The sequence below is a fragment of the Loxodonta africana genome, chromosome 6 (genome assembly GCF_030014295.1).
Source record: "Loxodonta africana isolate mLoxAfr1 chromosome 6, mLoxAfr1.hap2, whole genome shotgun sequence".
NCBI classification, from domain to species: domain Eukaryota; kingdom Metazoa; phylum Chordata; class Mammalia; order Proboscidea; family Elephantidae; genus Loxodonta; species Loxodonta africana.
The window spans coordinates 45,891,316-45,910,311 of record NC_087347.1 but is presented as its reverse complement, the minus strand read 5'-3'; the positions used below and the strand labels follow the sequence as shown (position 1 = coordinate 45,910,311).

The 18,996-nt window shown below is 39.9% G+C and overlaps 1 protein-coding gene across 5 annotated transcripts in view; it reads left to right on the top strand.

The window, feature by feature from the left end:
* SPATS2L (spermatogenesis associated serine rich 2 like) overlaps positions 1 to 18,996 on the top strand; it is a 187,462-nt gene that overhangs the window by 104,276 nt on the left and 64,190 nt on the right. For 4 of the 5 annotated variants that reach the window (XM_064286845.1, XM_064286846.1, XM_064286844.1 and 1 more), the window contains one exon: positions 15,255 to 15,363. The exons of the other annotated variant lie outside the window; for it this stretch is intronic. In XM_064286845.1, the coding sequence (XP_064142915.1) occupies positions 15,255 to 15,363 (109 nt within the window). The remainder of the gene's footprint in view (positions 1 to 15,254; positions 15,364 to 18,996) is intronic. 5 annotated transcript variants of the gene reach the window in all.

Below are 18,996 nucleotides of genomic sequence, written 5' to 3'. Positions count from 1 at the left end.
ATCCCGTATCAGTAATTCTTAAAAGAGCATAATGCTCAAGGCAGACCTTTTTCACTAGTTAAGCTAAACTATTGTTCAGTTTTAAGATGACTTTGGGAATCTTTTTGGTTTAAGGTTTAAAGATTATCTCAGGGCAGTAGTCTCAGGGCTTCATCCACCCTCCCTGACTCCAGAAGGTCTAGAGTCCATAGGAATTTGAAATTCTGTTCTGCATTTTCCCCCTTTTGATCAGGATTCTCCTACAAAATCTTTGATCAAAATATTCAGCAATGGTAGCCAGACACCATGCAGTTCTTCTGGTCTCATGGCAAAGGAGGCAGTTGTTCATGGAGGCAATTAGCCACACATTCCATATCCTCTTCCTATTCCTGACTCTCCTTCTTCCTCTGTTCCTCCAGGTGAATAGAGACCAATTATTGTGCCTTGGATGGCCACTTGCTTTTAAGACCCCAGGGACTATGCAAGTAGAACAGAAGCACTAAACACGTTATTAGGATAATTAACTGGGATGTCCTGTGAAACCATGGCCCTAAATCTCCAAATCAAGAAACCAAATCCCATGAGGTGTTTGGTCCTGCATAAGCAGCCTCAGCAGCTACTCTTTGTTGTTGTTGTTGTTGTAAATGTATTTATCACTCTTTTGCCAATTCAATGTTTACAGGTGTAAACATATTGACGGCAATTACAATAATCGGCTGCACAACCCTACCCTTAATCAGTGCGATTTTTCCTTCACCTTTTATGCACCTTTTCCCCCTCCCTTCAGCCCCTGGTAACCACTAATAAACTTTATTCTCTATACCTTTCCCTTTTCTTGTCTTTTTATAAAGCAAGTTTACCACTGTGTTTTAATGGTGGTTTGTAACCCTGGATCATTCCTTTCCTCTCCTCCTGCTTCTGGCTTGTCAGTAATTGTTAGGGAAAGCCATGCCAGCGGGCTCAATGACAATCTGTGCTATCCAGCATTGGTGAACCTTCATTCCTGCTCAGCATTCTTTCATTCATCCAGGCCATTTGCTATCACATTCCCAGAAAGGCAGCTCTAAAACTTTCTCCACATTTTAAGCCCCAAAGCAAAGTCTAAAACTCATAGAGTAAGTGGTTCCCAATTTGACATAAATTTTCCTCTTCACAATCTCAAAATTTAATTGTATCTTCACCCTTCCTTTCTTTTCAGAAGAAGACTCTCCCCTCCCATAACTTGCTTTTCCGCATGGATTTTGATACTATTTTCTCTCTTTCCTCTGGGACCTTGTTTCATAATTTAGCTTCTGTCTTTCCTCTCTTCAAATTCTCTTTGCTGGCTCCTTCCTCTCCATCAGTGAACATGCTGAAGCACTTTGGGGAGATTAATCGTGCAGCATTTTTTTTAAGATGGATTGGAGAGAAGAAAATCCAAGTCAGAGAATCCAATTACGAGGCCTTTTCTGGAGTTCAGCTGAAAACAAAGGGTAATGACTAAAGAATGAGGAGCAGAAAACAGATGAGAGTCAGAGAGGATTTTGTTATCAGAATGATTGTGGAGTTAGCTGTTATTTATGACTTTTCCTCATTTTCCCTACTGTTTTGTCAGCTCCTTGGGGGCAGAGACTGTCAGGTTCATCTCACTTTCCCTTACAAAACAACTGAATGAGTGAATGAATAGCTAGAATTCCCCAAAATGGAATGTCAGTAGAGGGGAGTAGGGGATGGGCAGGCTGCCACATAGAAGGTTTTGTTTTTTATTTTTTTAAAAGGATAATTGGTGGATGGGGAAGGGAAAGACACTTCCATATTAAGGAGAAATGAGTAGGCCCTTGTTCCTCAAAATATGGTTCATTGCATTAGTTTCCCAGGTACTAAGAGTGGCTCAAGCCACTAAGTTTTTGGCAGTTCTTATACTTCGGGAGGTTTGAAGTCTGAAATGGTTCTCACTGGGCTAAAATTAAGGTGTCGAGAGGGCTGTGCTCCTTCCAGAGGTGCTAGGGGAGAATGTTTCTTGTCTTTTCCATACCTTGAGTGGTGGCCCCCATCCTCCATCTTCAAAATCAGCAATGGCCAGTCGAGTTTTACATTACAACTCTCTGACACTGACTCTCTTCTGCCTCCCTCTTCCATTTGTAAGAACTCATGTGATTAGGTTGGGCCTACTTGTATAATCCAGGATAATCTCCCCATCTCAAGGTCAGCTAATTAGCAACCTTAATTCTATCTGCAACCTTATTTTCCCTTTATCATATAACCTCACGTATTCACAGGTTCTGGGGATTAGGACGTGGATACATTTGGAGGGCTGTTATTCTGCCTACCACACCTGTGGATAAGCAGCATCTTCATTACCTAAGAGCTTACTAGAAATGCAGACTCTCAGGTCCCACGCCAAGCTGCTGAATCAGAGTCTGCTTTCTGACAAGATGCCCAGGTGCCTTGAATGTACCTTGAAGTTTGAGAATCACATGGTTAGACTATCTCTAAGATCTTTTCTACTTTAAACTTACCATGACTCTGAAAACTGTATTTTTTTTTTTCATCTTCAAATCTTCATTGTTCCTTCTAATCCTGGTTTCGTGCCCCAAAAGGAAAAAAAAAAATGTTAATTTTCATTTACACCCCTGGTGTTAATTCCCTAAAAGTCAGCCAAGTAGAATATGACAACACTTCATGCATATCTTTTGCTGGCAAAGAGTAGATGTTAGAAAAGGCAATTAAATTACGGAATTATCCATGATGCAAAGGTACTGGTCTGCAAAGATTATTTTCTTCCCCAAGAAGATGACTAGAACTGCCTTCATTAGTGTGTGTATAAAGTGAAGTAAAATATACACAGATGAGCTGTTTTTAAGGAATCTCTAAACGGCTCAGCATTTGAGAAATGTGACCAAAGCTGATTATAAAATTCCTTTCGAAGTTGCAGGAATGACAAACTCGTAAATAACTCCAGTTCCCATTGGTGTGAAAAGGAAGCTGTTGGCTGCTTTATTGCTTTTCTTATTGTGAGGGTAAGATTAAGCTCCCCTCCAAGACTGCAAGCTCCTCAAGGCTGAGGACCGGGCCATAGATAGTACCTGGACCTAGGAGGCACTCCATACATTTTGGACTTGAACCCATTGAGCTTTTTAATACTGTGTAATACTTTATCCTAAATTTCAGAAATGCAATAAAAAAAAAAAGGATAAGTGAAACTGAAATATTGCAATGACCACCTTACTAGAGGAGACCTGCTTCCTTTAGTCATCCATTCAGCCATTCAGCACACATTTATGAATCACCTACTGAATACCACCCATTGTTCTTGGCCCTGTAGATATAAAAACATGTGGTCCCTGTCATTTGGTCCCTGTCATGTCCCAGTGGGGCAGATAGTCACATAAGTGAATAATTATGGCAGCCTGAGTGCTAGAATAGGTGTGTGAACAAGGTTCATGGGCCTCTGTCATTCACATTCTAACTGGATTTATCTTTAAAATCTTCCATTTCTCCCCTTTGCCAATTGAATTAATTCAAAACTCCAGTCTTTGGTTTTATTATTTTTACTTCTAGCCCTAGCCCTCTACTTGTTCGAGAAGATGAAGCCCTCTCAAGCTAATGCAAGTGAAAAAAAAAATAGGTTGTTAAAAGGTCTGGCAAGGTCTCATGGGTGTTCGGGAAAAGTTAGAAAAACAGGAAAGGCAGCAAGTGAGGCCCCTCTCCATCCCTCACTCTAGTTTCTCTCCCAGGATGGAGAATCTGAGTGGCCCTCACTGTCTTTTTAAGGCAAGCTACAGAAGTACGTTCCCCTTACTCCCTAACTGTGGCGATCCATTGTCACTGTGCTCTGATTGCTTCCTTCATAGCACTCACTTAGCATAAGTTGCAAATATATATATAATTGTATATATATGTAATTGCATTGTATATATAATTGCATATATATGTAAGTTTTCGGGACCTTCATTTCCTGATGTGGCATGACTCAAAATGAGAAGAAACAGCTGCAAACACCCATTAATAATCGGAACATAGAATGTATGAGGTATGAATATAGGAAAATTGGAAATCATCAGAAATGAAATGAAACACATAAACATCGATATCCTAGGCATTAGTGAGCTGAAATGGACTGGTATGGGTTATTTTGAATCACACAATCATAAGGTCTACTATGCCAGGAACGACGACTTGAAGAGGAATGGCTTTGCATTCGTCGTTAAAAAGAACATTTCAAGATCTGTCCTAAAGTACAACACTGTCAGTGATAGGATAATATCCATACACCTACAAGGAAGACCAGTTAATACCACTGTTATTCAAATTTATATACCAACCAATAAGGCCAGAGATGAAGAAATTGAAGTTTTTACCAACTTCTGCAGTCTGAAATTGATCAAACATGCAATCAGGATGCATTGATAATTATTGATGATTGGAATGTGAAAGTTGGAAACAGAAAAAGGATCAGTAGTTGGAAAATATGGCCTTGGTGATAGAAATGGTGCTAGAGACTGCATGATAGAATTTTGCAAGACCAATAACTTCTTCATTGCAAATACCTGTTTTCACCAACATAAATGGCAACTATACCTGTGAACCTCGCCAGATGGAATACACAGGAGTCAAATCGAATACGTCTGTGAAAAGAGACGATGGAAAAGTTCAATATCATCAGTCAGAACAAGGCCAGGGGCCAACGGCAGAACAGACCATCAGTTACTCATATGCAAGTTCGAATTGAAACTGGAGAGAATTAGAACAAGTCCACAAGAGCCAAAGTACAACCTTGAGTATGTTCCACCTGAATTTAGAGACCATCTCAAGAATAGATTTCACGTGTTGAACACTAATGACCGAAGATGACTCGTGGAATGACATCAAGGACATCATATGTGAAGAAAGCAAGAGGTCATTAAAAAGACTGGAAAGAAAGAAAAGACCAAAATGGAAGTCAGAAGAGACTCTGAAACTTGGTCTTGAACGTTCAGCAGCTAAAGCAAATGGAAGAAATGATGAAGTAAAAAAGCCGAACAGAAGATTTCAAAGGGTGGCTTGAGAAGACAAAGTAAAGTATTATAATGACATGTGCAAGGAGTTGGAGGTAGAAAACCAAAAGGGAAGAACACGCTTGGCATTTTTCAAGCTGAAAGAACTGAAGAAAAAATTGAAGCCTGGAGTTGCAATATTGAAGGATTCTATGTGGAAAACACTAAACAATGGAGGAAGCATCAAAAGAAGATGGAAGGAATACAGAGTCATTATACCAAAAAGAATTGGCCAACACCTCAGGAGGTAGCATATGATCAACCATTTCAGGAGGTAACATATGATAAGGAACTGATGGTACTGAAGGAAGAAGTCCAAGCTACACTGAAAATATTGATGAAAAACAAGGCTCCGGGAATTGACGGAATACCAATTGAGATGTTTCAACAAACAGATGTTCCCTTATTTATGCCAAGAAATTTGGAAGACAGCCAGCTGGCCAGCAGACTGGGAAGAGATTCATATTTATGCCTATTCCCAAGAAAGGTGATCCAACTGAATGCAGAAATTATCAAAGAATATTATTAATATCACATGCAAGTAAAATTTTGCTGAAGATCATTCAAAAGCTGCTGCAGCAATGTATCGACAGGCAGCTGCCAGAAATTCAAGCCAGATTCAGAAGAGAATGTGGAACCAGGGATATATTACCAGTGTTAGATGAATCCTGGCTGAAAGCAGAGAATACCAGATAGATGTTTACCTGTGTTTTATTGACTATACAAAGGCATTTGACTGTGTGAATCATAGCAAGTTATGGATAACATTGCAAAGCATGAGAATTCTGGAACACTCAATTGTGCTCAAGAGGAACCCATACATAGATCAAGAGGCAGTTGTTTGAACAGAACAAGGGGATAGTGCATGGTTGAAAGTCAGGAAAGGTGTGCATCAGAGTTGTATCCTTTTTTCATACCTGTTCAATCTGTATGTCGGACAAATAATCCAAGAAGCTGACCATATGAAGAAGAATGGGGCATCAGGTTTGGAGGAAGACTCATTAACAGCCTGCGTTATGCAGGTGACACAACCTTGCTTGCTGAAAGTGAAGAGGACTTGAAGCACTTTCTGATGAAGATCAAAAGCCACAACCCTCAGTATGGATTACACCTCAACATAAAGAAAACAAAATCCTCAAAACTAGTCCAATAAGCAACATCGTGCTTAACGGAGAAAAGATTGAAGTTGTCAAGGATTTTATTTACTTGGATCCACAATCAACACTCATGGAAGCAGCAGTCAAGAAATGAAAAGATGTATCGCATTGGGCAAATCTGCTGCAAATGACCTCTTTAAAGTGTTGAAAAGCAAAGATATCACCTTAAAGACTAAGGTGCGCCTGACACGAGCTATGGTGTTTTTAGTCACCTCATAAGCCTGCAAAAGCTGGCTGATGAATAAGGAAGAATTGTCACCTTTAAATTGTGGTGTTTGTGAAGATTTTTGAATATACCATGGACTGCTGACAGAATGAACAAATCTGTCTTGGAAGAATAGAATGTTCCTTAGAGGCAAGGGTGGCGTGACTACATTTCACATGCTTTGGACATCTTATCAGGAGGGATCAGTCCCTAAAGAAAGACATCATGCTTGGTAAAGTAGGAAAAAAAAAATTTTTTTTTTTTGTTAAAGTAGAGAGACAGCAAAAAAAGAGAAAGACCCTCAAGAGATGGATTGACACAGTGGCTGCAACAATGGGCTCTAGCATAACAACAATTGTGAGGATGGCACAGGACCAGGCAGTGTTTTGTTCTGCTGTACATAGGGTCCCTATGAGTTGGAACTGACTCCGTGGCACCTAACAACAACATATATATATAAAACCAAAACCAAACCCGTTACTGTCAAGTCACTTCCAACTCATTGCAACCCTATAGGATACAGTGGAACTGCTCCATAGGGTTTCCAAGGAGTGGCTGGTGGATTCAAACTGCCAGCCTTTTGGTTAGCAGCTGTAGCTCTTAACCACATTGCCACCAGTGCTTTTATATATATATATATATCAAAAAAAACCCAAACCCAATGCCATCGAGTCAATTCCGACTCATAGCAACCCTAAAGGACAGAGTAGAACTACTCCATAGAGTTTCCAAGGAGAGCCTGGCAGATTCGAACTGCTGACCCTTTGGTTAGCAGCCATAGCACTTAACCACTACGCCACCAGGGTTTCCATATATGTGTGTATATATATATATGTATATATATGTATATGTGTATATATACATATATATATATTTTTAACTTGTTTATATTTGTTTCCCTCTGTAGTTTGGCATATATATTTTGTTAGTGTGGTACCCCCCAGTACAGTGCCTGACCATAGTAGCTATTCAGTAAATAAATAAATGACAGGATGAAAAGAATTTAAACAGCACATGTTGTTAAACCACCCTGAAGATGGGCTTTCCTTATGGTACCCAGTCAGCTTGCAGGGGAGGTGAGTTTTGAGGGAGAGTATTGGGTCCCCTGAAGCCTCAGTGCAGAGTTTGTGGGGAAAAAGGAGATTCTCTAAGAAAGGAGGCATACAGAGCAATCTGCCCCAAATGTCTTCACCAACACTCTAGCCACATGTTCTTTCAGTTTCAAAGGCATGCCCCACCTTTACATCTAGAATGATCCTTCTCCTTAATCACCCATTGTAAATGCCCTCCCTTTTTAAAATGTACCGAGCAGCTAATATATGCCAAATTCTATATCAGGCACTTTACATGCATCATCTCTTTTCATTTCTGCAGACTCCCCAGGTAATATCTTAATTTTACAACTACCAAACCAGGGTTGAAAGATATAAGTAGTTTACCCAAGGTCATAGAGCTTGCATATGGTAGAGCCAAGAACATAGATCTGTTTAATTCTAAAGCGCCTTCCACAACATTTGACTCTCTCCTGTAGAAAGTATTCTCTCCTTGGGTAAACCTAATTGCTTCCTTCTCTGTAGCACCACACTGTGTGTGTGTGTGTGTGTGTGTGTGTGTTAGGTGCCATCAAGTTGGTTCCAACTCACAGCGACCCTATGAACAACAGAACGAAACACTGCCCGGTCCTGAGCCGTCCTCACAGTCGTTGCTGTGTTTGAGCCCACTGTTGTAGCTACTGTGTCGGTCCATTTCATTGAGGGTCTTCTTTTTCATTGACCTTCTGCCTTATTAAACATGATGTCCTTTTCCAGCGACTGGTCCCTCCTGATATCGTACAAAGCACATGAGGCAAAGTCTCACCGTCCTCGCTTCCTAGGAGCATTGTGGTTATACTTTTTCAAAGACAGATTTTTTTCATTCATCTGTTAGTCCGTGGTATATTCTTCACCAGCTTTCGCATGCATATGAGGTGATTGAAAATACCATTGCTTGGGTCAGGTGCATCTTAGTCCTCAAAGTGACATCTTTTCTTTTTAACACTTTAAAGAGGTCCTTTGCAGCACATTTGCCCAATGCAATACATCATTTGATTTCTCGACTGCTGTTGCCATGGGTATGGATTGTATGTCCAAGTAAAACGAAATCTTGAAATCTTTGACAGCTTCAATATTTTCTCCGTTTATCATGATGTTACTTATTGGTCCAGTTGTGAGGATTTTTGTTTTCTTTATATTAAGGTGTAATCCATACTGAAGGGTGTAGTCTCTGATCTTTATAAGTGCTTCAAGTTCTCTTCACTTTAAGCAAGCAAAGTTGTATCATCTGCATGTCGCAGGTTGTTGATGAGTCTTTTTCCAATCCTGATGCTGCGTTCTTCTTCATATAGTCCAGCTTCTTGGATTACCTGCTTAGCATACAAATTGAATAAGTGTGGTAAAAGGATACAGTACCACCGTACCTTGTTCATAAAGACAATACAGCACTTTTTATATATTTTTCCATTACAGATAGCTCTGACTCCACTGCTCACTGTACTCCCTAGGGTGAGAACTATGTCTTATTCCTGTCTGTGTCCTCAGTGCTGTCACTTAGTAGGGGCCTCCACCAATGTCTGTCTGCTGGACTGAGCTTTAGAAGGATAGGCAGTTACTGTGCAATTTCATATTTTTTAAAATCCACAAAAATACCCCGAGTACCTTATCATATAGAAGTAAAAATGAGGAATTAAAAAATATCTCATAAATATTCTTCCAGTTTCTGTGATTAAAGCTTAAAGAACATATGTATATTTTCTCTACCCGTGTAATTTTCAGGTCACTTTAAAGATAATTGAGATCCACCACTGAGATTGTGGAGGTAGAGGTGTAGTGGTGGGATGGTCCAAGCACACTGATGACTTTGGCTCAAAACAGCAAGCAGCATGGCAGAACTCCAAGTTAGCATTCTCTCGCTCAATAAGTATTTATTAAATACCTACGGTATGCACCATATTAACCCCTTGTGGTGAGTACAATGATTATTCAAAAATGACTACAACGAGAATTCTGTTCTCAAATAATGTTATACCATTAGTTGGCATAACAGGTACACAAACTAAACCCATTGCCATTGAGTCAATTCCAACTCATAGTGACTCTATAGGTAGAACTACCCCATAGGGTTTCCAAGGCTGTAATTTTTACAGAAGCACAATGCCACATCTTTCTTCCACTGAGTAGGGTGGGCAGGTTTGAACCACTCACCTTTAAGTTAGCAGCAGAGTGCTTAACCACCGTGCCACCAGGGCTCCTGATACACCAAATACTTAGGAGATAAAGTAGAATGTGGTTTAGCTTTCAAAGATACCTACTGATAAAAGGTTATGGGAATTGGAGGGAGGCAGGAAGGTGGTGCAATGGTTAAGCTCTCAGCTGTTGACCGAAAGATTGGCAGTTCGGGAACCCACCCAGTGGCTCTGCAGGAGAGAGACCTGGCAATCTGCTCCTGTAAAGATTACAGCCTAGGAAACCCTAGGACAGTTCTGCTCTGTCACATGGGGTCAATATGAGTAGAAAATCGACTCAGTGGTACCTAATAACAACGACAATAAGGAGTGACTGCAGCAGGAGGATCGAGGAAGACTTCATGGAAGACATAGCATCTCAGCTGTAATGTCAGATTCGGACATGCAGACACATCAAAGAAGAAGCTCAAACAGAGGAGGAGGGAATGAGAACTGGGCTTGAGGAGCTTGTCTGGGAAGAGATAGAGCAAGAGAGACCCTTGGACATGCGGATTGGAGCCCAGCTGTTGGTGGCCTTGAGTGCCGGGTTGTGGAGATTCAACTTTATTCAATCACTGAAGTTCTTCAAGAAAGGAATAAAATGGTCATAATGATACTTTAGGACGGGCACTCTGGCAGCATCCTTGGGATGAATTTGCCGAAGAGAGGCTGGAAGCCGGGAGAGCAGTTATTTTATGTTTATTCAGTAATTCTGGGTCTTTACTGATCACACAGTTGTGTCTGAAAAAAAAAAAAAATCTGTTGCCGTGTAGGTGGATTGAAAACTTTGGTCAGAACAATTTTTCTAAACCCAGACATAGCCTAAGTGACTCATCAGTAAGCCAAGAATTTTTAAAGAGTCATCACAGATGGGCTGAAAAGATGCACTGTGTGAACACGGAAATCTCTAACAGCTCTTAAACCAGACAACTCGGGTACAGGGGAGCAATGTGGAGGGCTGAAACCAAACAATGCTCGCCCCTGAAAGCCACACTGCCTGGCTGCTTGGAGAGGGCCACATGCCAGCAGGGCGGGCCAGTAGCAGAATGGGAAGAGCCTGCAGAGCCAGATAGGAAAGCCCCAGAGAGAGGAGAGAGAGAGACGATTAAAATGCTAGACGGGAAAATCAAAACAACTTTGGAGGCGCAAAAGGTGGATTTCTAAACAGCAAATTGAAGTTGCCAAACCCAGTTTAAATTAGCAGAAGCAAAATAGGAGACCGAGATTTTGGAAGGGTAAAGCAGTTGCTGAATGAGCCGCTAACTCGCAGTCTTGATTGTCACCTGGGAACCGGAGCTGTCCGCCTGGGTAGCAGAACTGGACCGCTCCATTTATGGCGTGAGAACCCTTTAGAGTTGCAGTCAGGAGCGGCTTCAGACAGTGGGCTGAGGTGTGAATCTGCAGCAGCAGGAATGCCTGCGTGCGCTTCGGCGCTGAAGTAAAGGCTGGTGTCTGAAGCATCGCCAGAAACAGCCTCTGCAAAAAAGCCACTGCAGCCGTGAATTTGATGTACTCTCCGTATGCAAATGGCCACTAGTCATGCATTGATTGAACCTTTTCTGCCCAGAAGCTTCGTTTCCAAGTGCAAAGGCAGACCTTGCAACACAACCTCAGTACCACACTGCCTTTGTCATCCCCTCATACTTAAAGCTACTTCATAATAAGGTCTTTTTTATATTTAAATGCTTAGCTCCTGTGTCAGGAATAATGGCCTAGTGAGGTTCCAGTATTTGTGTGTGCACATACGATTACACACCATTTCCTCATCTTTCTCAAAGACGTTTTCATAGGAAAAATAAATGTGGTGAATTTACAAATACCAAAGTTGACAAACACTACTACTCTTTTCACATTAGCCAAGCCCAGTAATTAAAGCAGAAACGGAGCTTGGCTAAGAGATTCACTGGAATTCAACACTGCTGTGGAATATCTAAGAATAGGCAGAAATTATTTGGGGTTTTATTATTTTTTCTCCTTTCTTTAAAACTTGTAATTCCTGTTTTACGTATTATCTTCCTCTGGGAGTTGCATGCAATATTAGTAGTTAGATTTGATATCAGGAGTCAGTTATTCACAGTTTTCTAAGGACACATGCAGAGCTAGGAGATGTAAAATGACAAATATAGAAAATGTGTTCTACATACATTTGAACATGATTGTAGTTTTATTTTCTTTTAAAGGGAGATAGGCAAGAGAGTGTAAACATCTAAAAATGAAGCATCTATACAAGCAGTGGTTTATATTACGTCTTGCTGTAACATAATAAAACATACATTGTGTTTTGCAGTAGAGAAGCAGGGAGAGCAGTCATTTAATGTTTATTCGATAATTCTGGGTCATTACTGATGACATAGCATGTAGGTGGATTGACAACTTTGGTCTAATGTAATTATAATGTAGTTAATATAATTAATAGCTAAAATTTGTATTATTTAGAAGGGCATGCTTGATGTGGTATTAATGATGGTAATTATTAAGAAATTTTATATAATACAAACCAAACTAGTGGCCTGAAGTACTAGAATTTTATTTAAAAGAGAACTAAATTAGCGGGATAACATATAATTTTTATACATTACTCCAGTGCACTGGTAACCACTAGGCAAATATGATTTATTTTTGGACACACTCTGTTAGTCACTTTCCTGGCTGAAGGTAGGTTTTTTGTGTGTTCGTCTATCTTCCCACCTTTGCTTCTCTTTAAAAAGAAAAAGAGGGAGGGAGGGAGGAAGAAGGAAGGAAGGAAAAACTGTCTTTCCTAAGGTGATAAGTGACTTAGAAAAGACAACAAAAGGATAGTCAAGAGAAGTTCACAAGACCTAAATCCTTACCATGGTCTTGTAGGCACTGCAAGACCTGGTCCCTGCCCACCTCTGGTCACATCTCGTGCTCCAGAAGGTTCACCCTCTGCCTCCATCCATACTCGCCTGCAGCTGTTTCCTCCTCATCTGTGCTTTGCTGCTTACTCATGCTATTTCCTCTGCCTAAAATGCCTTTCCCCTTCCCCACCCACCCATCTTTCTCACTGATCCTTCAGATCTCAGCATACCTATAAAAAGTCAGATTCCCTGGTCTTATGATTTTATAGCACTTACACAATTCATAGTTATATGTTTATTTGTGTGGCTATTTGATCAATGTGTATATCCTCCTCTAGACTATAAGCTTGGGGAAGTTTGGTGCCTTGGCACACAATAGGCATTCAAGAAATAGTCACTGAAGGATTTTTTTTTTTTTTTCTTACACCAAAGATTTCTTTTTCTCCCATGTAAATTTTGACAAAGCCAGACACTTTTCCTTGACATCTCTTCTCCAAAGGTAGATCTGGGCAGCTTCCCCGTTACACCATTTCTGCTCCTGAATTTTTGGTTCCAGCAGATGGGCATCTGAGAGATCACAGGGACCCCCACCTACCCCAAAGTGCCTGTACCAGAGCTGTCAGCACTTCCGCTCACATTCTCCCAGCCAGAACTCAGTCCCACAGTCTGAATGGCATTCAAACAGTGTTGGGGAAGAGAACATGCCAGCGTGGATGCAGAGACCATCTCTGTCACAGCTGCCAAATGGATCAGTGTGAGATTGTCCATACTGTTGTTGTATGAATTTGAAAGTCTGTCCTGTGTTTTTAGATGTGTTTCGTTTTTTATTTCAAATACGTAAAATTTTTGCCTCCTCAATTTTTTTATTTTCATAATCAGTATTCCTAACATTTGTCTATGTATTTTTTTAACCAGCAGTTAGTTTTGTTGATCATCTGTATATTTCTTCCTAAACCCATAATGTTATATGCTCTATATATACTTGAGCTGTTGTTTAAACTAACACTAGATGAAGTTTTAAAGATAGTGAAGAGAAAAGTGAGAAAGAACTTAGCTTTGAAGAAGTTCTTTTTTTTTTTTTTTTAACATGGAGACCAGAAAAACTAATCAGAATCATAAAAATGTGAACAGTAGGAAGAAAAATCAAAGGAATATTGAGTCACATATGTTCAAATACATAAATATTGTATTGAAGTCCTTGGTAAAACCCAAATATTCAGCATTTATGAATGTCAGGATTCAAAACCAGCTTTCTAATCTAAAGTGTCAGCAAGCACCTCTATAAGTCATATATCTACAGCTTGGGTTCTTTTTGGGGGGGGGTTCTTTTCTAATTATAATATAAATGCATAGAGAGAGAGAGTAGACTTTTCTAAAAAAAGTATTAGGAAATAGGGTATATTGCTTAATTAAATATTCTAGTCAATAGAGTCATGGTACACATACATCCATATAACTCATATTCCATGAATTCAATTACAGTAAACTTGATTCAGCTCTGAAATTAACCTGGTCATATAATTTAACTATTGATGACTGCAAACGTGAAGATTGTGCAGAGCTGTAGGGATCATTATTATGCATGCCACTTCCCTTTCCACCATGCTGTACTCTCATCATTTGTCAGTAGCATCTATAGTAATCCTCTTGATAGAAGGCTGGGTGAGCCACGTTTTGCTAAAGTAGATGAAGCATCCTGTGGTAGTTACAAGTTCTGTGAGATAAAGGTCAATTAATTCTTCTAGGTGAGAAGAACAAGTGTTTGCTAAATTTGACTGAGGAATACATACAAGTCATTAAACATTAAATATAAGCCTTAACATATCGAAATCCTTAGTTCACATATGTATTTACTTTTACTATATTTTAAACGCTTGATTTTCAGAAGTGTGTGTGGGAACATTTCCTGTATTATGGCTAAGATTAATGTTTCATAAATACAGTAACCCACATTTTTATATCTCTGTAAACATTGATGGAGTTCTCTAACTGCAAACAATTAATGTGCTCAGCTGCTAACCATAAGGTTGGCAGTTCAAGTCCACTCGGTGCCTCAGAAGAAAGGCCTAGTGACCTGCTGCTGAAAAGTCAGCCCTTGAAACCCTGTGGAGTGCAGTTCTACTCTGAAATGCATGGGGTCACCGTGAGTCAGAATCAACTTGCCAGCAACTGGTATTTTTTTTTATAAACAGAGTTTCACAACACACATTTGTGAACCTTGCGATGACTGTTTCCACTGTGCAGATAGAAAAGCCAAGGCATGAGGCTATGTCTGTGAGTTTTCCAAAGATCCCTGCTGAGCCAGTGGAGAAGAGAGCTTGAGACAGAAGCTGATTCTGTGTTCTCACTAAAACATGTCTTGTATGCATCTGTAGTCTGTGGGGAGGGTCAATTGCAAAACAGGCTTGGCTTTTTGCACCACAGCCCTAACAAGGAGATCTTTGTAGAAGACGTGTACACAAATAAATAGGGTATCAAGGTGACACCAGAATGAAGTTTCATTGGTCTGAAATGCCTTGGGAGCCCTGGTGGCACAGTGGTTAAGAGCTCAGGCTGCTAACCAAAAGGTCAGCAGTTTAAATCCACCAGCCCCTCTTTGGAAACCCTGTAGGACAGTTCTGCTCTGTCCTATACCATATCTATGAATTGGAATTGACTTGACAGCAGTGGGTTTTTAAATGCCTTGAGTATGCTTGATGGCAAGAGGGGATAGATTCATTGGCTTTTCAAGGCGTTTCTAACAGTTGTAATTTTATTTAATGATAGATTCATGAATGAAAAAATTTTAGTTTTCACCTTTCATCTCCTTTTCATTTACAGATTTACGCAGTTCGATCAGTTGTTCCCAACAAAAGCAATAATGAAATAGTCCTGGTGCTACAGCAGTTTGATTTCAATGTGGATAAAGCAGTGCAAGCCTTCGTGGATGGTAGGCGTACAACTCCCCTGAGCCTGACGATATCAGGACTCGATAGTCCGTGTAGTCTGTATTTTTCCTTAAATACGTTGAATGTCAATTAATTACTAATTTTTAATTAATAGCTTTAGTTCTTGTAAAAGTATGCTGGGTTTTAAAAACACATCCATACTCAATAAGAGCAGAATTTGGAAGTTCTTTTTCGCTCATTTAAAAAACAAAACAATACGGACTCTAGATAGTTTCCAGAGGATACTGATCAGATTGCTTCTAATTCCATTCCATTATCTACCAGTCATTTCAAATTGTTATTAAACATGCCGTTTATTTGATGGTGTCCCTGTAAATGGAGGATATGCACTTCTTCCCAGACTGGAAAGTCTTCTCACCTATCAACCAGAATAATTCTGCTTGGCTTTATAATGGCAATCCTCAAACTTGATAACTTGTATAGCCTGAGAAGACTGGTTTATTCTCTAATATGCTTAGTTTGTAATATTGAGATTTTCTGATTAGTCAGAATATTAGTCCATCTTTTATACTTTAGAACTTCTTACTTTCTAAAAAAAAAAATTTTTTTTTAAGACAGTCCTTTGCCTAGTATACTACAGAATCGAAAGTTTTTCTCAGGAATGTGTTTATTCTGTATTATAACTTAATGCTTTAGATTTCCTGTACATTATGGGAAAATTCTCCCTTCCTAGTATCAAATAAAACAAGCTCCAGTTTATAAAAATGGTGGCTTGGTGGGGGCACCTGACCTCCTCTAACTTCAGGAGGAGGGAGAGAGAAAATTGAGATCAACAGCCCAAGGCTGATTGCTATGAGACATACTGATTCTCTTCAACCTTTTTTCCATTTCTGACACCAACCATCCCTCCCGTGGCACTCTCTACGTCTCTGCTGGATTTGACTATTCATTGTAATGGCCACACGGAGCTCACAGAGAATACTCATGATTGGGAGGGTTTATTAGGGAAGTAACAGATTACAATTCAGAACCAGGAGCAACTCAGGAGACAGTTCTTCAGTCAGGACAGCTTCTCGGCCATGCCCACAGGCAGGCCTCTCCCTGGTGCTTGGCCTTTCAGCCTTGGCACCTCAGCCCTTTGGACCTCTTGGGCTGGCCGGGCCTCTGCCCTGCTTGGGTGAGTGTTCCAAACCTCTGTAACCCAAACAGTAAGTACCCAGAGGCACCCCAGTTTGCCAGTAAGCTTCAGCTGGAAGGTGCTCAGCTCTCGAGCTCCACAGGTAGGCAAGCCTAGCTCCACCAACAAGTGTCCAGAGGCACCCCACTCTGCCAGTAAGCCTTGGCCTGAAGGTGCCTAGCTCTCCAGCTCCATGGGTTGATGAGCCTAGTTCTGCCAACAAGTGTCTGAAGGTACCTCACTCTACCAGCACGCCTCCTGCCCAGAGGTGCTCAGCTTTCTCACTCTGTGAGTCAAGAAGCCCACCATTCTGACTCGTGCCCGTCTTCTGGTTTTGCTACCTCTGCTGCTACCATTTCCCTGCTGCTGCATCTCGCCATTTGTGGTGTTACAACTCTTTGTCTCTATCCCTGGGTCTAAGAAGTCTCCAGTGCAGGGATCCCAGGTCCAAAGGACACACTCCACTCCTTGGATGTTCTTTTTGGTGGTAGTGAAGTACTCCCTCTGCTCTGGGATTGGATATCTTTTAAGCCTAGTTGGATGACAAAACGGATAAAGCCTCTTGTTAGGGTTCTGTACACCTTATTTACATGGTCCCACCCCCACAGGGGTTCCATGCATACTTTTGGCATTGTCCCCCCCAGTCAAAAAACCATGGTGAGAAAGGCCATATAAAAGCAACCTATTGCACCACATAGTTATGAGCAAAGATCCCTCACCTACCCTTAGTTATCATCTGCCTTCTATCCTGGTATTAGTTTCTATTTTGTAAGTACAGTCTAGTTAAACATGATCTGACAGATAAGGGCAGAGAAGACCTATCAGCATATTTCTCAATTATATTCTGTTTACACTTTATTCATCAAGGATGGTTAATTTACTTATTTTCTTAAGAGTTTAATAACCTTCTTGAGTTTCTGCAAGTGTATTTCCAGTCAAGGCCTTGGAACCAGGCAACATGCTTATATTCTCAAACCTGCAGTCAAGGTTTAGGGTCCTAATTGAACTAACAAATGATTATCATTCAAAACAGACCTGCAAGGAGATTTGTGGTGTACAATTTTCTCACTATTTTCCCATGTTTCATAATACTAGCAAATATAGAATCTTTAGCTATAAGAAACAAATAGCAGAGAATTCTATATTCCTCTGACTTTTTAGTGTTAGGTATAATTTGTCTCAAGAAAAAATTTTGAAAATATGCACATCCTAGCTCAGACCAACTCTCTTTTCAGCTTCTGTCCGCCTACATCGCTTGCATGGAGAAAAGCTTTAGGAAAGGAAAAGGACCATCATCCCTATTCCTCTTCACCCACACTTGGCTTGAGGCTACCACGTTTCCCAGTATGGAAGTTTTTATTATAAAATGACCTCATTGAGATGCATAGATGCATCATAACTGATCAGATTTGTTTGTATTTAAATTCTTCTGTCATCAAATTCATCTGTATTTAAGTAGAGCACCTTGTCCTTGAAATTTTCACTTTGTCAGTGTTGAGATCTCATTAATAAAGCTCATTAATTGCAAGGAACCCTGAACCATTTTGGTTGGGGACCAATAGGATAACTAGAAAAGCTTGTTTAAAATCTACCAAGAGCCAAAAATCAATGTGAGGAGTTCTTTACGAGGCATATTGAAAGCTACTGGTTTGAAGTGGCTCAAAAAAAATCCAAGCAGTTTCAGTATAATTAAAATCTAATAATAATCGTTTCAAAATCCTCTGTAAACATGGGTATTTTTTCTTCAGAATTACTCTCTAAAAACTCACCGTCAAAATTACAAGTAGAACTTATGTCAGGCTATGAAAATTAGGGGACTGATTGACTGTTACAATTGAGAAAGCAATAAGCAACTCATCTCCTTTTTCTTATTAAAGAGAACAGTATTTTAATATTTTTTTAAATTGAATTTTACTTAAAAAGCAGAAACTTGGCTATAAATAAGAACTACCCTAATGATTGTTAACCATTGGAATGACTTACTGGGAAACATAATAGAAGTGACTTCCTAAAGGTCTTTGAAAGGAAAGTACTGAGAAACATTAATTCTTGGGGCAAATTAGAGGAAAGATCAGCCTAGTTAATAAAAAGCCTGAATTATAGCTTACTTTTAAGTGCAACCTTATTTCAAGTCCATGCAACTCAAACAAGTCTAAGAGAGGCATTGAGTTGGAACCTTTGAATAAATAGGAGTAATTAGCCTGTCTGAACATTAGTCAAAGCAATATGGCCTTCTGCTTATCTAACAGTGACAGTAGATTCAATAATTGGGACCCTACTAATTTGAAATTTGTGATAAATAAAGACCAGCCTGAACTTTATTTTTGTTTAGGCAACACACTCCTTGTAGAGAGCTATTAGCATAATAAGATTGTATTGGGAATGCTTAACATTGTTAAAAAAAAATACATTTTAAACACTAACCCTCTTTTAGAATCAGCGCAGTTGGAACAAATGAATGAACTTTGTTAGACTATGTGGAAACATTTATTGTAGC